This window comes from Mercenaria mercenaria, chromosome 8 (assembly GCF_021730395.1).
Source record: "Mercenaria mercenaria strain notata chromosome 8, MADL_Memer_1, whole genome shotgun sequence".
In the NCBI taxonomy this organism is placed as follows: Eukaryota; Metazoa; Mollusca; class Bivalvia; order Venerida; family Veneridae; genus Mercenaria; species Mercenaria mercenaria.
Window position 1 is genome coordinate 24,087,891 of NC_069368.1, and position 18,052 is coordinate 24,105,942.

The 18,052-nt window shown below is 35.0% G+C and overlaps 1 protein-coding gene across 1 annotated transcript in view; it reads left to right on the forward strand.

The window, feature by feature from the left end:
• The window catches only part of LOC123522843 (mitochondrial import inner membrane translocase subunit TIM44-like), a 39,828-nt gene extending 23,880 nt beyond the window's left edge, over positions 1–15,948 (forward strand). The window contains exons 7-15 of the mRNA XM_053549546.1: positions 1,100–1,169; positions 1,881–1,950; positions 2,586–2,671; positions 5,225–5,317; positions 7,419–7,543; positions 11,066–11,116; positions 11,667–11,756; positions 12,701–12,811; positions 14,024–15,948. Of these exons, the coding sequence (XP_053405521.1) occupies positions 1,100–1,169; positions 1,881–1,950; positions 2,586–2,671; positions 5,225–5,317; positions 7,419–7,543; positions 11,066–11,116; positions 11,667–11,756; positions 12,701–12,811; positions 14,024–14,143 (816 nt within the window). The 3' untranslated portion in view covers positions 14,144–15,948. The remainder of the gene's footprint in view (positions 1–1,099; positions 1,170–1,880; positions 1,951–2,585; positions 2,672–5,224; positions 5,318–7,418; positions 7,544–11,065; positions 11,117–11,666; positions 11,757–12,700; positions 12,812–14,023) is intronic.
• The last annotated feature ends 2,104 nt before the right edge of the window (positions 15,949–18,052 follow it).

Genomic DNA, 18,052 nt, shown 5'->3' on the forward strand with positions numbered 1-18,052 from the left:
ATTGTACCCCTGGGGTGAAAAGAGGCCCTGCCTTGGGGGTCCCAAGTTTCATATAGACTTATATAGGAAAAAGCTTTAAAAATCTTCTTGTCAGAAACCATATGGCCTATGCTTTTGATATTTGGTATGATGCATTGTCTAGTAGTCCTCTATCAAAATTGTTCAAATTATGCCCCTGGGGTTAAAAGAGGCCTCGCCCTGGGGTCACTTAGTTATTATGTGAGTTATATAGGAAAAATACTTAAAAAATCATCTGATCCTATTTCCAAGACTATTTGATTATAATTACCTGATGACCCCAAGTAATATGGTGTCACTTGATTGTGACCTTGACCTACTGAACTACTTTCTTGTTTTTTTAAGATGCAGCCTTGAAATATTGATGACTTACACAGTTTTGCACACAAATCTTAAAACTGAATTTCATTGACCATGAATGTGACCCACTGACTTCCCTGTTGTTTGAATTATGCCCCTGGGGTGAAAAGAGGCCCCGTCCCAGGGGTCACTTGATATATGAGTTATATAGGAAAAATACTTCAAAAATTATCAGATCATGTTTCCTGGACTGTTTAATTATAATTACCCGATGACGCCAAACGATAAGGGTCACCTGACTATGACCTTGACCTACTGACCTAATTTCTTGTTTTTTAAGATACAGCCTTGAAATTTGGATGATATGTACAGTTTTATACACTAATCTTAGAACTGACTTTCAGTGACCATGAATATGACCTACTTACCTACTTTCTTGTTTTTGAAGCTTTAGCAAAGAAATTTGTTCAAGTGAGCAACTTAACTCAGGTGAGCGATATAGGGCCATCATGGCCCTCTTGTTTTTGGAATTACGGGTATTTGTAAGTTTCACATGTTAGAACAAAATGATTTACTACATCTATTCCTGTAGAAATTTTAAAAAAAATCTTCAAAAATTTAAAATCCACAAATTTATGTCTCCAGGAAACAGCCGTTTTGGCCAAAACCAGAAATTTTGTGCCGACAAAAAAAAACATGTTTCATTTAAACATGTTTCAAAATATTCATATGGTGACTGTTTAATACATAGTTTTCATCAAATCTGATTGTCTATTTGTAGGGAGTTAAAGCTGTAAAAAAAGAATTTGATGAAACTGCATTATCAAAAGCCAAGCACTATAAACCACCAGGTACAATTTTTTTTTTACAGTAAAGTCTAGTCCAGGGTTTGTCCTATTATAATAATAAGACATAAGATACATATTTCAGATCATGGAATAAACTATAGAAATTTTGATTTAAGAAATGATATATCCCAAACAGTGATTTGTCATTGAATAAAATCATTGTTTGCAGTTCAGATTCAAAGGAATTGTTTCAGGCGAGCACAGCCTGAGTGACAGTAGTATGCATCTTAAAAACAAACAATGATTTCGTTCAAGAGCAAATGGTGAAATCCCGTTTTGAGATGTATTATTTTGATGCTAAGTCATTATGAAGGATTATTATGCATGAATTTGTCAACTTTCATCATATAATTGCCTGTTTTGTGTTGGGTTCTTTTCCAGTGTGCCACTGTGGTGTTTGACACTGTGACATGATAATTGTGACACTCAAAAACTGAGTTGTTCAGTTTGATATAAAAAAGTTTGGAAATCAAAAGGCCCTATACATACTGAAGGAGTTTTATAAAAGGGATTTTGTGAGCATATCTTGAAAACTGTCCTAGGAATTTTGGGCTTTGATGCATTTCTTTAGTTGCTGTTAGTAGTTAATAATTGGGAAGTAAGAATATTTTGGTAGCTTATTGAAATTCAGTTACATTGAAATTCTATGTCCATAGGGTGTACTTAATCTTATCTTACATAATGACATTAAATGAGATTCACTTTCAATTGTAGAAAAATTACGCATGAGGTCAGATAGACTGGATCCATCAGAACGAGACTCGCGGATCTTTGAACCAGACAAGTGAGTAACATTTTGGCATTGTTAATAATCAGTATAAAAATTAAAGATAGTTTAAAAATCATAGATCAGATAGAAAGAAAAGGACTTAGAGTGCATGCAAGGCCCTCTGTGACCGTCGGAGTGGTAATGGTCATTTGCAGAGTTGTTAAGACTGCAGACTTAGAATCACTTGTTTAACTGTGTTGGCTTAAGCTGTGATTAATTTTTTTAACAGGTCTAACTTTCTAAAATTTTAGTGTCCATCATATTTAAGTATACCTGTAATACCAGGTCATAATTATGCTCTTTTCAAAAAGAAAATTTGTAAGAGAGCTCTTATAAATGGAAGCAGTTTAATGATTTTCGAGACAAATGAATGAAAGTATAATTATGATGATAAGCTTAACACTTAGCGTGCTGGCTGCAAGTGATTCTGCCTTTGTGACCAGTGCAAATGAAGATCAGCCTGCACATCCATGTAGGCTGATCATGTTCTACACTGTTCAATATTTAGTAAATTTTCAGAGAACACCCCTTTGAGTAATGGTATTACCTAAATTGAATGATAGACCAGTTCATTTTAGAAATTTAGCAGGGTAAAGTTGAAGAAGTGAAGAATTTTACTTTCTTAAAATCTTGAAATTTTATCTTTACAGTGAGACAGTTGGTGTAGTTTTACATAAAGATTCTAAATGGCATGAAAGTTGGCAGAATTTCAAAGACAACAATGAATTTGTAAATAGTAAGTTTCCAAGTCTTTTTCCTTAACAGTAAGTAAATAATCGATGATTGCTATATACATGTACTATGAAATTATTTAATTTTGCTGACATGAAATTTCGAGGTTTTGGTAATAGGTTTTTAGCTCACCTGAGTTTTTCCGATCGCTCGATGTATGTCGTCTGTCGTCTGTCTGTCGTCTATCAACATTTAGCTTGTGTATGCGATAGATGCTGTATTTTTCAACTGATCCTCATGAAATTTGGTCAGAATGATTACCTTAATGAAATCTAGGCCTAATTCGAAAATGGGTCATCTGGGGTCAAAAACTAGGTCACTAGGTCAAATCAAAGAAAAACCTTGTGTATGCGATAGAGGCTGTATTTTTCAATTAATCTTAATGAATTTTGGTCAGAATGATAACCTTGATAAAATCAAGGCCGAGTTCGAAAATGGGTTATCTATGGTCAAAAACTAGGTCACTAGATCAAATCAAAGAAAAACCTTGTGTAAGCGATAGAGGCTGTATTTTTCAATTAATCTTCATGAAATTTGGTCAGGATAATAGCCTTGATGAAATCTAAGCCGAGTTCGAATATGGGTCATCTGGGGTCAAAAACTAGGTCAAATCAAAAATAAAAACCTTTTGTATGCGATAGAGGCTGTATTTTTCAATTAATCTTCATGAATTTTGGTCAGAATGATTGCCTTGATGAAATCTAGGTCAAGTTTGAATATGGGTCATCTGCGATCAAAAAGTAGGTCATTAGGTCAAATCAAAGGAAAAGCATGTATATGCGATAGAGGCTGTATTTTTCAATTGATCTTACTGAAATTAAATAAAAATGATAACATTAATGAAATCTAGGCCAAGTTCGAATATGGGTCATCTGGGATCAAAAACTAGGTCAAATCAAAGAAAAACCTTGTGTATGCGATAGAGGCTGTATTTTTTAATTGATCTTCATGAAATTTGGTCAGAATGATTGCCTTGATAAAGTCTGTGTTAAGTTTGATTATGGGTCATCTTGGGTCAAAACGTAGGTCAATAGGTCAAATCAAAGGAAACCCTTCTGTATGCAATAGAGGCTGTATTTCTTGATTGATCTTCATGAAATTTGGTCAGAATGATTGCCTTGATGAAATCTAGGTCAAGGTTGAATATGGGTCATCTGGGTCAAAAAGTAGGTCACTAGGTTAAATCAAAGGAAAACATTGTGTATGCGATAGAGGCTAATTTTTTCAACTGATCTTCATGAAATTTTTTCAGAGTGATAGCCTTGATGAAATCTAGGTCAAGTTCGAATATGAGTCATCTGGGTTTAGAAACTAGGTCACTAGGTCAAATCAAGGAAAAACCATGTGTATGCAATAGGGGCTGCATTTTACTCTGGATTTTCATAAAATCTGGTCAGAATGGTTGCCTTGATGAAATCTAGGTCAAGTTGGAATATGGGTAGTCTGGGGTCAAAAACTAAGTCAATAGGTCAAATCAAAGAAAAACCTTGTGTATGCGATAGAGGCTGTATTTTTCAATTGATCTTCATGAAATTTGGTCAGAATGATAGCCTTGATGAAATCTAGGTCAAGTTCGAAAATGGGTCATCTGAGTTTAAAAACTAGGTCACTAGGTCAAATCAAAGGAAATACTTATTTATACTCAAAATTTTTGCTCCAATTTTAATGATAATTGGTCAGAATATTTTTTTCCATGAAATCACTAGGTCAAACATGTTTACACTGTTATGGTGTGTTTCTCAGGTGAGCGACCTAGGGCCATCATGGCCCTCTTGTTTATTTTTTGGGACATGGATTTATGGATTTCTGAAATAAGTTACCCATGAATATTGATGATTTCATGATATGTATAAATGGATAAAGCTACAGATCACTGAATTTTACTAGATTTCAGAATGTACATAATCAAAATATTATAAAAACACTTCTGCAAGAACTTTTTGGCTTCTACTCCCCATCTTGTGAATCCTAAGTTTTAGTATAGAAATTGACATACATGTAATTTAATTAGAATGTACATATTTTATATATCATATTAATGCATTTCTGGTTTCAATATTTACATGGTCAGGACTTGAACATTTTCAAATTAATGTACATATTTAATATGACTAATACAAGCAAGTGTTTGAAAGAAAGTTCTTGCGAATGTTAAGTATATTACGACATGTGCTATTTGCTGCTACTTTAAAAAATGAAAGGTTTTATTGCCAGTATTGTCAATGATTAATTAGTAGGAAACTTTTGTGCCCTTACTGAAAAGGAGATGCAGGAATCTGTAGAGAAAGTGTTACATGCCATATATCCCATTCTGTGGCAGAATTGGTTCAGAGTTTTACCAGGATTTCTCCTGCTGTCTTACTTGATATCTATTTCAATAATTCTTGCATCTAATTATAATCTGGTGTTTAATGCTGTTCCTCATCTCTGGCACTGTGCCAGACATTCTTAGAATGAAAATATGTTCAGTCAGCACATGTCTTCTTTAAACATTGTTGTGATAAAATAGTCTTATGCAGCCAACAATCTATTGTATTCATGACAATTTATATTTCAGAGGTTTTTGATTTAAAGATGAAGTATGATGAAAGTGATAACATAGTGGTACGAGGGACACGATTCTTCACAGATAAAATATCTAGTTTATTTGGTAAGAAAATTGTTCTCTGTAAAGTCTTTGAAACAAATAAGGCAGTAATATTCAAGGAAGCAAGCTTTAGGAGTGAATGTCACTATGACAGCTAATAAAATTACAGCTCAATAATTTGTGTTTTTCTGCCTCAGAATATGAATATATAACTTTATATTTTGCACTTAATGACAGTTCTTCAGCAGATTTCAAAAGCTTAGATTTAGTTTGTTCATGCTTTGTTGTTGACCATGACTAATTTAATATCAACACTTTCAGCCTGATATTTTGAAATTTTAAATATACACATTTTTAATCCCCTGCCACAAGTGGTGGGGTTATAGGAAGTCTCCATCTGTTCTTCCTTCCATCCATCTGTCCGTAACACTTCGTATCTGCTCCATATCTCCTAAACCCCTTGAAGGATTTTCCTGAAACTGGGGTCAAATGATCACCTCATCAATAGATATGCAGAACTCATGAGTCACACATGTCAGGTCAAGGTCACAACTCGAAGTCAAAGGTTTGAGCCTTCCATTTTGTGTCCACTCTGTATCTCCTAAACCTCTTGAATTTTATAAAACTTTTGTCAGATGATCATCTCATTAAGATGATGTGCAGAACTCATGAGACGGCCATTCTTACTAAAGGTCAAGGTCACAACTTAGGATCAAAGGTTTAAGCCTTCCATTTTGTGTCCACTCTGTATCTCCTAAACCCCTTGAAGGATTTTTTTGAAGCTTAGGTCAAATGATCACCTCATCAAGACAATGTGCAGAACTCTGACATGAGTCAGCCATGTTGGCTCAAGGTAAAGTTTTGAGCCTTCTGTTTTGTGTCTGCTCTGTATCTCCTAAACGGTTAAAACCCCTTGAAAGAATTTGATAAAACTTGGGTCAAGTGATCACCTCATCAGGATGATGTGCAGAACTCATGAGTCAGCCATGCCCAATCAATGTCAAGCATACAACTTAGGGTTGAAGTTTTGAGCCTTCCATTTTGTGTCCCCTTTGTATCTCTTGAACCCCTTGAAGGATTTTCATGAAACTTGGGTCAAATGATCACCTCATCAAGAGGATGTGCAGAACTCATGAATCAGCCATGTTGGTTCAAGGTCAAGGTCACAACTCTGGGTCATAGGTTTGAGCTCTCAATTTTGTGTCTACTCTGTATCTCCTAAAACCCTTCAAGGATTTTCATCAAACTTGGGTCTCATGATCACCTCATCAAGAACTCATGAGTCAGCCATGTCAAATCAAGGTCAAGGACACAACGCAAGGTCAAAAGTTTGAGCTCTGTATCTTCTAAACCCCTTGAAGGATTTTCAAGAAACTTGGGTCAAATAATCACCTCATCAAGATGATGTGCATATTTTATGAGTCAGCCATGTCAGTTCAAGGTCAAAGGTTTACCCTTTCACCATCCATAACAGTGGCGGGGGATTTAGCTGTCTTTCAGACTGCCTTTTTCCATGAGTTGTGAACAATGCATGTACATTGAAACTACAATTAAGTGACAATTTAGTTGTTAAGGTGTAAGCGACCCAATTTTGGGTTTTAGCCCAGCTTATATCATGTCTGCAAGCTTCTTGGCCTATGGTTTGATCTTCTAATCCGCATTTATACCCTGTGTACTACTTTATATATTTGTATTTTGTTTTCAGATAAATTTGTATATTTGTAGGTATTTCAATATAAATACAGTTTTTGTAAGCTTCTGGTATGGAAGCTTGGACAATATTTGCAATGATTTTAGTTTCCCCAATATCCATGGGTAATGCCAATTGCGAAATTATAATGAGCCGTGCCATGGGAAAACCAACATAGTGGGTTTGCGACCAGCATGGATCCAGACCAGACTGCGCGGATGCATGCTGTTCGCTAACAGTTTCTCTAATTACAATAGGCTTTGAAAGCGAACAGCAAGGATCCTGACCAGACTGCACGGATGCGCAGGCTGGTCTAGATCCATGCTGGTCGCAAAGCCACTATGTTGGTTTTCTCATGGCGCGGCTCTAATACAGCTGCAACTCTTTATCTAGAATTCACTTATCTCAAACAGAGTACTTATACCATTAGATTGTCCATGTAATATTTCCATAGTTGTGTTTTTCTGATTATAGGTGGAATGTTTTCAAAAACAGAGATGTCAGAAGTGTTGACAGAAGTTTGTAAAATGGATCCAGATTTTGAGCCAGAAAAATTTGTACGATGGTGTCAGTATGATGTAATTCCAAATCTTTTAGAGGTAACTAAATTTTGGAGTAGTATTTGAAAACAATGATTTAGGTTTAAAACTTAGATGTTACTGTATAATGTAAAATCATTTAATTTTGTGGCCATGAAATTTCTTGATTTTGTTCAAAACGGCAGTTTTGTTATTCCCCGCAAAAGTCGGAGGGATATAGTTTTGGCGTTGTCCGTCCGTCCGTCCGGAGCCATATCTAGGAAATGGTTGGGAATATTTATTTAAAACTTCATATACATGTTCACCACAATGAGTTCTTGCGGCCCGTCAAGTGTCAGTCAGATTGCCCAAGTAACACCAGAGTTATGGCCCTTAGAAGTTTCTAGTGTTAACTATATAGGGTACTATAAATATGGCAATTTCTGCACCATAACTTTTGATATATTTGACCTAGAACTATGAAACTTAAACAGGATTTAGATCACCATAATGTGGTTGTGTACACACAATTTCATTTGGATTTATTTGTAAATTAAGAGTTATTGCCCTTTAATTGTATAAAAATCCACATATTTGTACATAACAAACTTACCATTTGGTAGAATTTCATTAAATTTCTTTCATTCTTTTCCATGAACATTTATTGTAAACATGTGAAGTTGTGTACCCACACCTGGTCACCCCCTTACCTTGATCACACACCTCCCCCCCCCCCCCCCCCCCCCCCCCCCCCCCCCCCCCCAAAAAAAAAAAAAAAATTCATTCCTTACTTTAGATTTTTTTCAAACAAACTTCATATACATGTTCACCACTATGAGGTTATGGGGCCCATCAAGTTTCAGACAGATTGCCCAAGTAACACCAGAGTTATGGCCCTTAGAAGTTTAGGGTACTATAGATCTATAGATATGCCAATTTCTGCATTATAACTTTTGATATATTTGACCTAGAACTATGAAACTTTAACAGAATTTAGAGCACTATAATGTGGTTGTGCACAGACAATTTTGGACGGATTTCTTTTTGTAACTTCAGAGTTATTGCCCTTTAATTGTCTAAAAATCAACATATTTGTACATAACAAACTTACCATTTGGCAGAATTTCATTAAATTTCTTTCATTCTTTTCTGTGAACATTTATTATAAACATGTAAAGTTGCGCACCCACACCTGGTCACCCACTTGCCTTAATCACACCACCCCCCCTCCCAAATTTTTTTTTTTTTTCATTCCTTATTTTAGATTTTTTTTCAAACCTTCCAAGTTGTACCATTCCCCCACCTCACTTCTCCACCCAGTCATGCCCACCCCTGATCATGCATCCTCTGCCCCCCCCCCCCCCCCCTTCTCCAACTTCACCCTTTTACCTTTTCTTTTTTTTTTCATTTTTAATTTTCAATCAATATTTATAATCACATGTGAAATTTTGTTTCCTCTCCCGTTCCCCTGCACCCCCACCCCCTAAAAAAATATATATTTCCATTCCTTTTTTTTTTTTAAATGTTCAAACCTTCAACATGTTAAGTTGTGACTGCACAAACCTTGCCCTCAGCCATGTTCAAGATATCTTACCTGTGTTCTCTTAAGGACATCTGATCTTTTAAGTTCAAATGTACATGAACTTGTAAAACAGCAACACCTGGTGCCAAACCACTCAAAGACAATATTTCATTCCAGTTAAACTTCAAGCTCACATTTCAATTAACTGCATTTAATTTTAAAAGCTAACCTTATTACAGTAAGCATATCCCATTCAAAATAAATTCTTTAGTCAGGATCAAAGTATCATACATTTATTATGTACTCTTTAATTAAACATTTGTTTTCTGTTAAATTGATTTTGACTAATGAAATTATTTGCTTCTTATTAACATCCTTAACTTTTTGCCGGATATATCTTTTTGCCATTCCTCACCACAAACCCTTTCGGCGGGGGATACCAATTCATCGAATTTGCTTGTTGGGATATGAATTCATGCATGTCAACTTTTGAACTTAAAATGAATGAGAATTTTACTTGTTCGTTGGGATAAAATTTCGTGGATTGACTTAACTACAAAATCCACGAAATTAGTTGTCCATGAACATTAATGATTTCACAGTATATGTTTTAATTAGATGTTTAATTATTGTGGAGGACAGTTACCATGAACAGCAAAAGTTAGCGGTTTTGGGGAGGGGTGGAATCAAGATTAAGGAAAACAGGGAAGAGTATTTTCTTTGCTTAGGTCAAACCCTGAAAGAATTACGGATCATGGTTCTATGGTTCATTAACTGTTCAAGTATGAAACCTATTCTGGTATGTAGAATACTTCCAGTTAGTGACTTGTGATGTTGTTGTTCCATTCCTGAAAATTTCTGAAGGCGCACACTGGATCCTTCTTCACTATTAAAAGAATGCTGATGTGAAGCCCAAGAGAACAAATAAACTGTGATGTGAACATCTGATGTATTTTTGTAAAAAGGATTCTTTTGTTGTTATAATAGACTAATGTATTTTGCAAGTTTGGCATATTTAGTTTTCATTCTATGCAAGTTCGACACAACCTGTCAAATACAGGGAAACCCAGCTGTTGCAAGCATTGATTGCTCAAGAACCAGGGCTAACAGAAGTTAGTCATAATGATCTCTTCTGTTTAATTTAGAAATAATTTTTAGCAAGAGAGTGCTTTAACACTGTTTATGCACGATGGGTGGTCATACATTGGGCGTAATAATTTCACGAGGGCGCAGCCCGAGTGAAATTATTTGAACGACGTATTACCACCCGAGTGCATAAATAGTGTTAAAACATGCTTGTGCTATAAATTATTTTTATTCTCATATGCCCTTAATATAAAACTGTAGATAATATATGGAAGCGCTCTTTCTTGGTCGCAACAAAACTATGACGTAACCCTGCGTTAACATGACGTCATTATAGGGTAAAAGTGTTTTAACAGAGACAAAAATATTAGAATGATATTTTATGTATTTAGATTGTTCAAAACCCTGGATAATTCCAGAATAATGCTCATCTCATTGCAGCTTCATGTGATTGATGTTTAAAAGTATTTGATAATATCTTCATACATTAAGCAGTCAGGGGTGTAACTGTTTCAAGTTATCGCAGTTCATAACCAATTTGAGTTACTGCTTATACTTTCATAACTTGTTTCAGTTATCATAAGATATTACAAAGCCCTCCTGTTCCAATTCCTCATTGTGAATGAGACTAATGTAATTATTTCTTGAATCCTTGAACTTTTATCTTTCCAGCTATCCATTGAAATTTTTTACGCAAGGCTGATAAAGTTTTACGCAGATATTTCAAAGCTATAAAACTCTTAACATCCCATTATGCCTATCAGGTCATAATCAGACTAAAAGAGAATTTGATTAACCACAGTTTGTTACTAATTACACTTTAAAGGTCACTTTGTGAGAACAGCAAAAATACTTTTTTTGAATAACTTACCTGAGTTAACTATATTTTTATAACTAATACAGGTTATAAAATGCTTGAAAAAATAACTGAAATAAGTTACATAACTTGAAACAGTTACACCCTTGACTGTTAAGTGAGTGATATACATTTTTAGGCAATGGCTCATGGTGAAGAAGAAGTTTTAAAAGACTGGTGTTATGAAGCTGTAAGTAAAAGCATTTGAAGTTGTGAGACATTACAAATCAATGATTAATGCTTCATAATTATTTGTCCAACATTTGACCACAAATTTCTTTTTAAAAAATGTCTCCAGTATTATTAAATTTTCTTATCCAGTAGGATGTATCATTCCTAATTATGGTGGCATAGAAAATAAGTAAATTTAGCATTAATTACAAAAAAAAAAAAATGACACACTTTGCAAAATGCACTGACTGAATCTTTTTCCAGCCACCTTGGTGTGAAACTAAATTGCACAAAATTTTACATGAAGAAACCATCTAGCTGGTTATTTGAATATCAGTGGTGCTACCAAACCTATTCATGCGTGAAAAAAAATGCCTTTAAGTGTTCCACCGCCTTATTTTAAAAGCTGGAAAGTCACCATATGTCTTTCATAGTGTTGAGGTGACTTACACCCGACAAAACAAAAAAAATCTGAAGGACATCTGCACTGTCCTTAACTTTGCTACTCTCTAATTGATTGTAGATGATGTTTGTTTAGAATGCCTTTCAATATTGAATTATAATTTCAGCCATTCAATGTTCTTATGCATCCAATCAAGACTGCAAAAAGTAACGGCCTCCGGATTGACAATAAAATATTGGATGTTAGTAATGTAGATGTGAGTATAAATTCTTATTCAGACTTGTAGTAGCCCGAACAGTACAGAGAGCAAAATACTGCCAGTCTAGGTAGTGAAAATGAGTCATGTACATGGTATATCTATGCATGTCCTGTTTGCTGAGATTACATTTTGAGGAAGATGCAATTTACAAAATCCACAAGAATTAGTCCTGAGCTCACAATATGTCTTAAAGACTTAATGACTTCAGTCGTTTGGCCTCCATTTATGAATTTGGAGTACAATGTAACTGTAAAGTCTCTGATAATTTCTGTGGGGAAGTTGGCAGTTACTTGCAGAAAAAAAAAAGGTTTGTACTGGTAAAGAATCCAGGAACACTGGTTAGGTTAACTGCCCGCCATTACATGACGGAAATACTGTTGAAAAACAGCGTTAAACCCAAAACAAACAAATTAGATATGCCTGGTCAAGATCTTGTATTTTACATTGTAGGCCTGAAATGATGACAATAGGCTTTTTCCATGCTTATATATTCTTGTGTGTTATTTTAGCATTCTTGTACCTGTAGATGAAGCTTATTTATTGTTATCGAATAAAATACATGTATTTGTACGTAAATTGCCCATTGTTGTGATATTTTTCTCAATGTTAAGGGGGTAATTAGATTCTTTGGAATGTAACCAGTCTACACTGTGGTAGATACCTTACTTCTCTGCAGTTCAGCAGTATAGTTATGATAATTTTGTTTCTTTAAATCTGTTCATTTTACATTTATTGTAGAAAAAATTCCCACACTTAAGGTTTATGCTGGATGACTGGTTCTGTTTTTCTGATCAGTACTCAGTCCATGTAGTGGTAAGAGATTATTGAGTCTGCAGTCAAATCCCGCTCTTGCAGGTATTATAACACATGGCCTGTGTGACCACTTCTTCAACACTTTACTTTCATAAATATGTTACAATATTTTCAATGTTGTTTTGTAGATTGCTGCTGGTAAAATGATGGAACAGGGGCCAGTTCTTGTGATAAGCTTCAATGCTCAACAAACAATGGTAGTCAGAAATGCCAAGGGGGAGGTAGTAGAGGGAGATGATGTGAGTCTGCTTCTTATTGTTTAAATAATTTGATATGAAATGGGAACTTAATGGCATAGTGGTTCCGTCATGTTTTAACCACACTAAGAACGAAATCCTCCATGTGCAGAGCCAGTCAGCTTGGATTGCAGGAATTCTTGGAGTGGTCTTTGGCATCACCATCCGTTACAACATTATCAAAAATTGAAAAGTTGCCGTATTTCCCATTTTTTTAGCTCATCTGATTTTTTGAAAGAAAAAAACGATGAGTTATTGTCATCACTTGATCGGTGTCGGCATCAGCATTGCATGGTTAAGTTTTATGTTTAGGTCAGCTTTTCTCCTAAACTATCAAAGTGTAGAAAATGGCACACTTTCTTGATTCACAACAAGGAGTTGCAGAAATTGAATATTTCTAGAATTTGAACAGAGATGGACCTGCCCGCTTAGCTCAGTAGGTGAAGCGTCGGTCTACGGATCACGGGGTCGCGAGTTCGATCCTTGGGCTGGGCGTATGTCCTCCGTGACTATTTGATAAACGACATTGTGTCTAAATTAAATTAGTCCACCACCTCTGATTTATGTGGGGAAGTTGGCAGTTACTTGCAAAGAACAGGTTTGTACTGGTACAGAATCCAGGAACACTGGTTAGGTTAACTGGCCGCCTTTACATGACTGAAATACTGTTGAAAAACGGCATTAAACCCAAAACAAACAAACAAAAATGAACAGAGAAGCTATAAAATGATGTTTATAATAAATTAAAATGAAAACCTGACATGAAATGTATAACTTACACAACAGCTGATGCATCTTGAACATGGTCCAGTCCTTTTAATTTTTGGATTCTTCTAAATTCAGATATAGATTGCATATAAAGTTGTGTTTGTATAATTTCAATGTTGAAGTTATAGGAATAGGTATTAAATGTATTTGAAACTCAGAGGTTGCAGATAGGAACTCCACTGGGGTCACAATATTATTTCCCCATATTACAAGTAAGAGTGCTATTTAGACCAAGATTATTAAAGTTGAGTTTGAATACTAGTCTTGGATTGCAACTTTTACTATTGGTCAATTTCAAATGTGTAGTCTTAAAACATCCAATCAGATGCTTTGGTTTTTAGACTTGTCTTCAAACAGATCTATAATCACAGACATTGATTTTCCCCAGGATGCTGACTGGAAAAACATATGCAAGAGAAAGAAAATATGTCCTATTTCCTTTTTCAGGATAAAATCATGTGGGTAACGTATGTGTGGGCTCTGTGTCGGGACATGGAAGAATTAAACCCAGATGCTGCCTGGAAATTACTTGACATCTCCATGCATTCTCAGGAACAGTGGTTATAACCAGAACAAAAACATAAGCATCATACTTCATCAGTAATTTATATCAACATCATCTGTATTTTCTGTATTGACTAGAGGCAAGCCTGTGATTGGAGCATGTGAAACACAGAAGTCTATTTTAGACTGAGGGAGTTATGACCGACTGACTGTTGTGAATTGAAGACCGAGTCTTCAGTAAAGCTGTTTGAAAACCAAGGACAGAAGTAACTTAAAATCATGCAAGAAGTGAAAATGGGATTTGTTTGCATAAAAAATTATTTGAGTAAAGTTATAAATTGTTAAGGTCTTTATTGTCTACATTTACTGCTTAGATGCTGATAAGTGATGGCATTGAGGAAACATGATTAAATGTGCTGTAACTTCAATAGAAATTTTCATTGGGAAATTGTAACATTATGATGAGGCACTAGAATGAGCTGAGTCAAGTGTGACTTGTCCATTCCATTGACAGAATTGACACAAATGTTGGTACATACGTAAAATGGTGTTTATTAAACAGAATTATTAAGAACTGACTAGTGTTACGTTCCAGATCAGTGAAATACCAGAGTTATATCGTTACTGTATCCAAAGTATGGATGCAATGGAACATGAAATATAGAAAGATTCCATAGGCATTGAAAGTAAAATTAGCAACTGACTTAAAAAAAAATACATAGATGGGATAACATGTCTTCTGTTTTTAGCAAAGCCTTCCATTTATTAATGTTCTGGCTTAGATCTGACATTTTTACTGCAACAGTTGCGACAAGGGCGAGCATGTTCATTATATTCAGCATTATCATTGGAAGAATGGACTCGTGCCTCATTTGATATGAGGGGGAAAAGTGTGTCAGAGAATTATAATTGATTTTATGTGTGTTTTAGCTGAGTATAATAAGATTAATTTTGTTATGGCTGAAACTGATTATCAGTAAAAGAATATTGATTACAAGAACTTATTGAAGAGTCTTCCAGTTCTGCTTTAAGCAAGCAGTGGAAATATGAGGCTGACTTTGATTTCGCTTTTATTATGTCTCCAAGCACACAGTGGTGTGAGAGACATACTGATTTACTCCTATCTGTGTGTGTGTCTGTCTGTCACATATCTTGTCCGCACTCTAAGTTGAACATTTCTCATTCGATCTTCACCAGACTCGAACAAAATGTCTTTGCCAATAAGTCCTCGACCAAGTTCGATAAGGAGCCAAATCGCCCCAGGCACTTTGGAATTATGGCCCTTGAAACTTGTTATTTGATAATCAAAGCACTGAAAGTCTGATAAGGCAGTTGAGGTCTTGGTGCATGGTTGACTCATATACTACTATTCAGATGATTAGGCAGTTCTGGGAGATATGTGCTTTTCTCAAAAGCAGCTCTAGTTAACATTATTGATATGCTGTAATACATGCATATACATATGTATCTGTATTCCTCATCTATGTGGCAGAGTGTTCTAAATAAAATGTCAGTAGGAGACATTCTTTTCTCACTTCACTTGTCTCGTGCTAGTCACTGACAACTTTACTATGGTACATCTTTATAATTTAAATGTATCTTTTTCAATTTTTTCTGGGTATATGCTGTGCCAAATAGCATTTCAAAGAAATGGCGTTTCTACATGCATTTTATGACATTATTATGTCTTTGATGTCCCTGTTAAAGTTGCTTTGCAGTATGTTTCTAGTTGAATAATGCAGTTTTCCAGAGTAGTTGTTACGTTAAAAAAGTACTCTATCAACAACTCAGTTACTGCACCATTTGAGTTGTGGTAAAAAGGAAATCTCGTCCTTGGTGTGAGAAAAGCTGTAAAAAGACGTATTTAACCATTTTTTTATTTAAAAAAAAAAAGATTTGGTCCTTAACCATTTTTATTTTTTTCAGTTATCATTTTCAGAGTCTAGAATTGGCATTTATTTTTGTACTTGAAAATAAATTGCATGAACAAAATTATATTACACTATGAAATTGTATTTCTCAAGATCTGTACAGTTTTGGTTTAAACAGAATTCACAGAAAATGTCCCTTTTTCATATATGTACAATCATGCATACCAAATCTAAAGAAGACAGTTTTCGTTAAACTCTTGCCGTGCTAAATTTCTATAATGAACTTGTCCATCTTTCAATTCAGACAGTGCCATTTACTGTTAAAGGGAATGATTACCATAAAAGATAATGGCAGACAGTGCAGGTCTTGATCAGACTGACGGATATGGAGGCTGATCAAGATCTACACTGGTCGCAAAGGTAAAATCACTTGCCAGTAGCAGGCTAAAGGTTAAATAAATAAATAAAATGCCCCCTCTATAGTGCTGCATAATCCAAACATCATAACTGATAGTTTGTGATAATTTCTTGAATCCACTATGCGCAAGATCAATTGTGCAAATCAAATTTGACAAATTTTCTTTTACTTTTTTTTTTTTTTGAATGAGGTTCATTTCTATAAATTTCTGTAATTGCCTGATAGTAGACAAAAGAAGAACATTGAAGGCTATCATGAAAGGTTCTGAAGCCATTGAAATATAGAGTTTCTACTATGTCTCCTATTGAAAGTTTAGGCCGCATGCGTCAGTTTTGGGTAAAAAAAGTTCCCAATAATAGCATTTGTTTAAATGAACACATTGTCATGTTAGAAACAGAATTATGGAGAAAAAAATCGAAGGTCACCATACTTGTTCAGGAATTATCTGCCCTTGAATACGCAAATTTTAAGAAAAACCCAGTTTAAGGGCAGATAACTCCTAAACAAGAATGGTGACCTATGATTGTTATTGCATATTTCTGTTTCAAACATGACACTTTGTTCATATACAAAGTTGAACAAACTCTATTATTAAGAAATTTTTACCCCATCTCTCATACAAGAAACAGCAGCAAGTGTCTCTAAATGCCAGTACTTGGGCTGATCATGCTAAACACATCTTGAACATATTATTGAGGTCAAAGCATTTTCTCGGCTGAATTGTTGTTGTTACTTTACTTTTAATGTTTGTTTGTTGAAAGAGTACAGTAGATTATAAGAAGGAAATAAATAATAAAGTTATCTGAAGTATACCAGTGTTTAGTATATTGGGCAAATGTGTTTATAAGTTATGGACTTAAAGAAGCAGGAGCCTGCATGCTTTGCTGAAGAGGAGGAGCACAGTTTTACGGTCCAGCATAAGTGGTATATTCTCTGTGATGATATGATAGAAGACATTGTGTCTAAAATTATTTGTCCTCCACCTACGATTAATAAGGATAAGTTGACTGTAATTCTTTGCTGAAAACAGTACTGGTACAGAATCAAAGGACATTAGATAGGTTAAATGCCTGCCATTACATTACTATAATACTCTTAAAAAATGGTGCGAAACAAAAAAAAATATTTCTACATCACACCTGGTTTACCAATTCTTAGCCCACCTGAGCACAAAGTGTTCAAGTTCAGCTATTGTGATAGCTCGCTATCTGGTGTCCGTCCAAACTTTCATATATGGTAAATCAGGGTTTTGAAAGGAGGTAGTCTCCAGTATTTTTGCACTCAAAATTGTTTTATAAGTCTTAGAATGTAGTGATCGATCATTGCTCACACTGCGGGGAGATCAATGCAGGGATATTCAATGTGGTGCATGTCTTCATTTGTCTCCATCGTATGTATAGACAATTTCGAAATGCTATACCAATTCAGACTCTGGACGGATAGGCTTTGTAATTCTTACAATATGCGTGCTTCTGGCGAACTGGACAGGAAATGAGACATATCTATTTCCTTTAAACAACATCTCTGAAACCATTTGGCGGAAGTTGATGAAACTTGGCCTGGATGTCCAAAAGAAGACATAGTTTGACCAAAATGCAGGTCAGAGTTATGGGACTTGACCCAGTGAGGTTGGTAGTTGACCTAGAAAAAGAAAAAAATCAGTTTCAAAGCTATATAATGCCT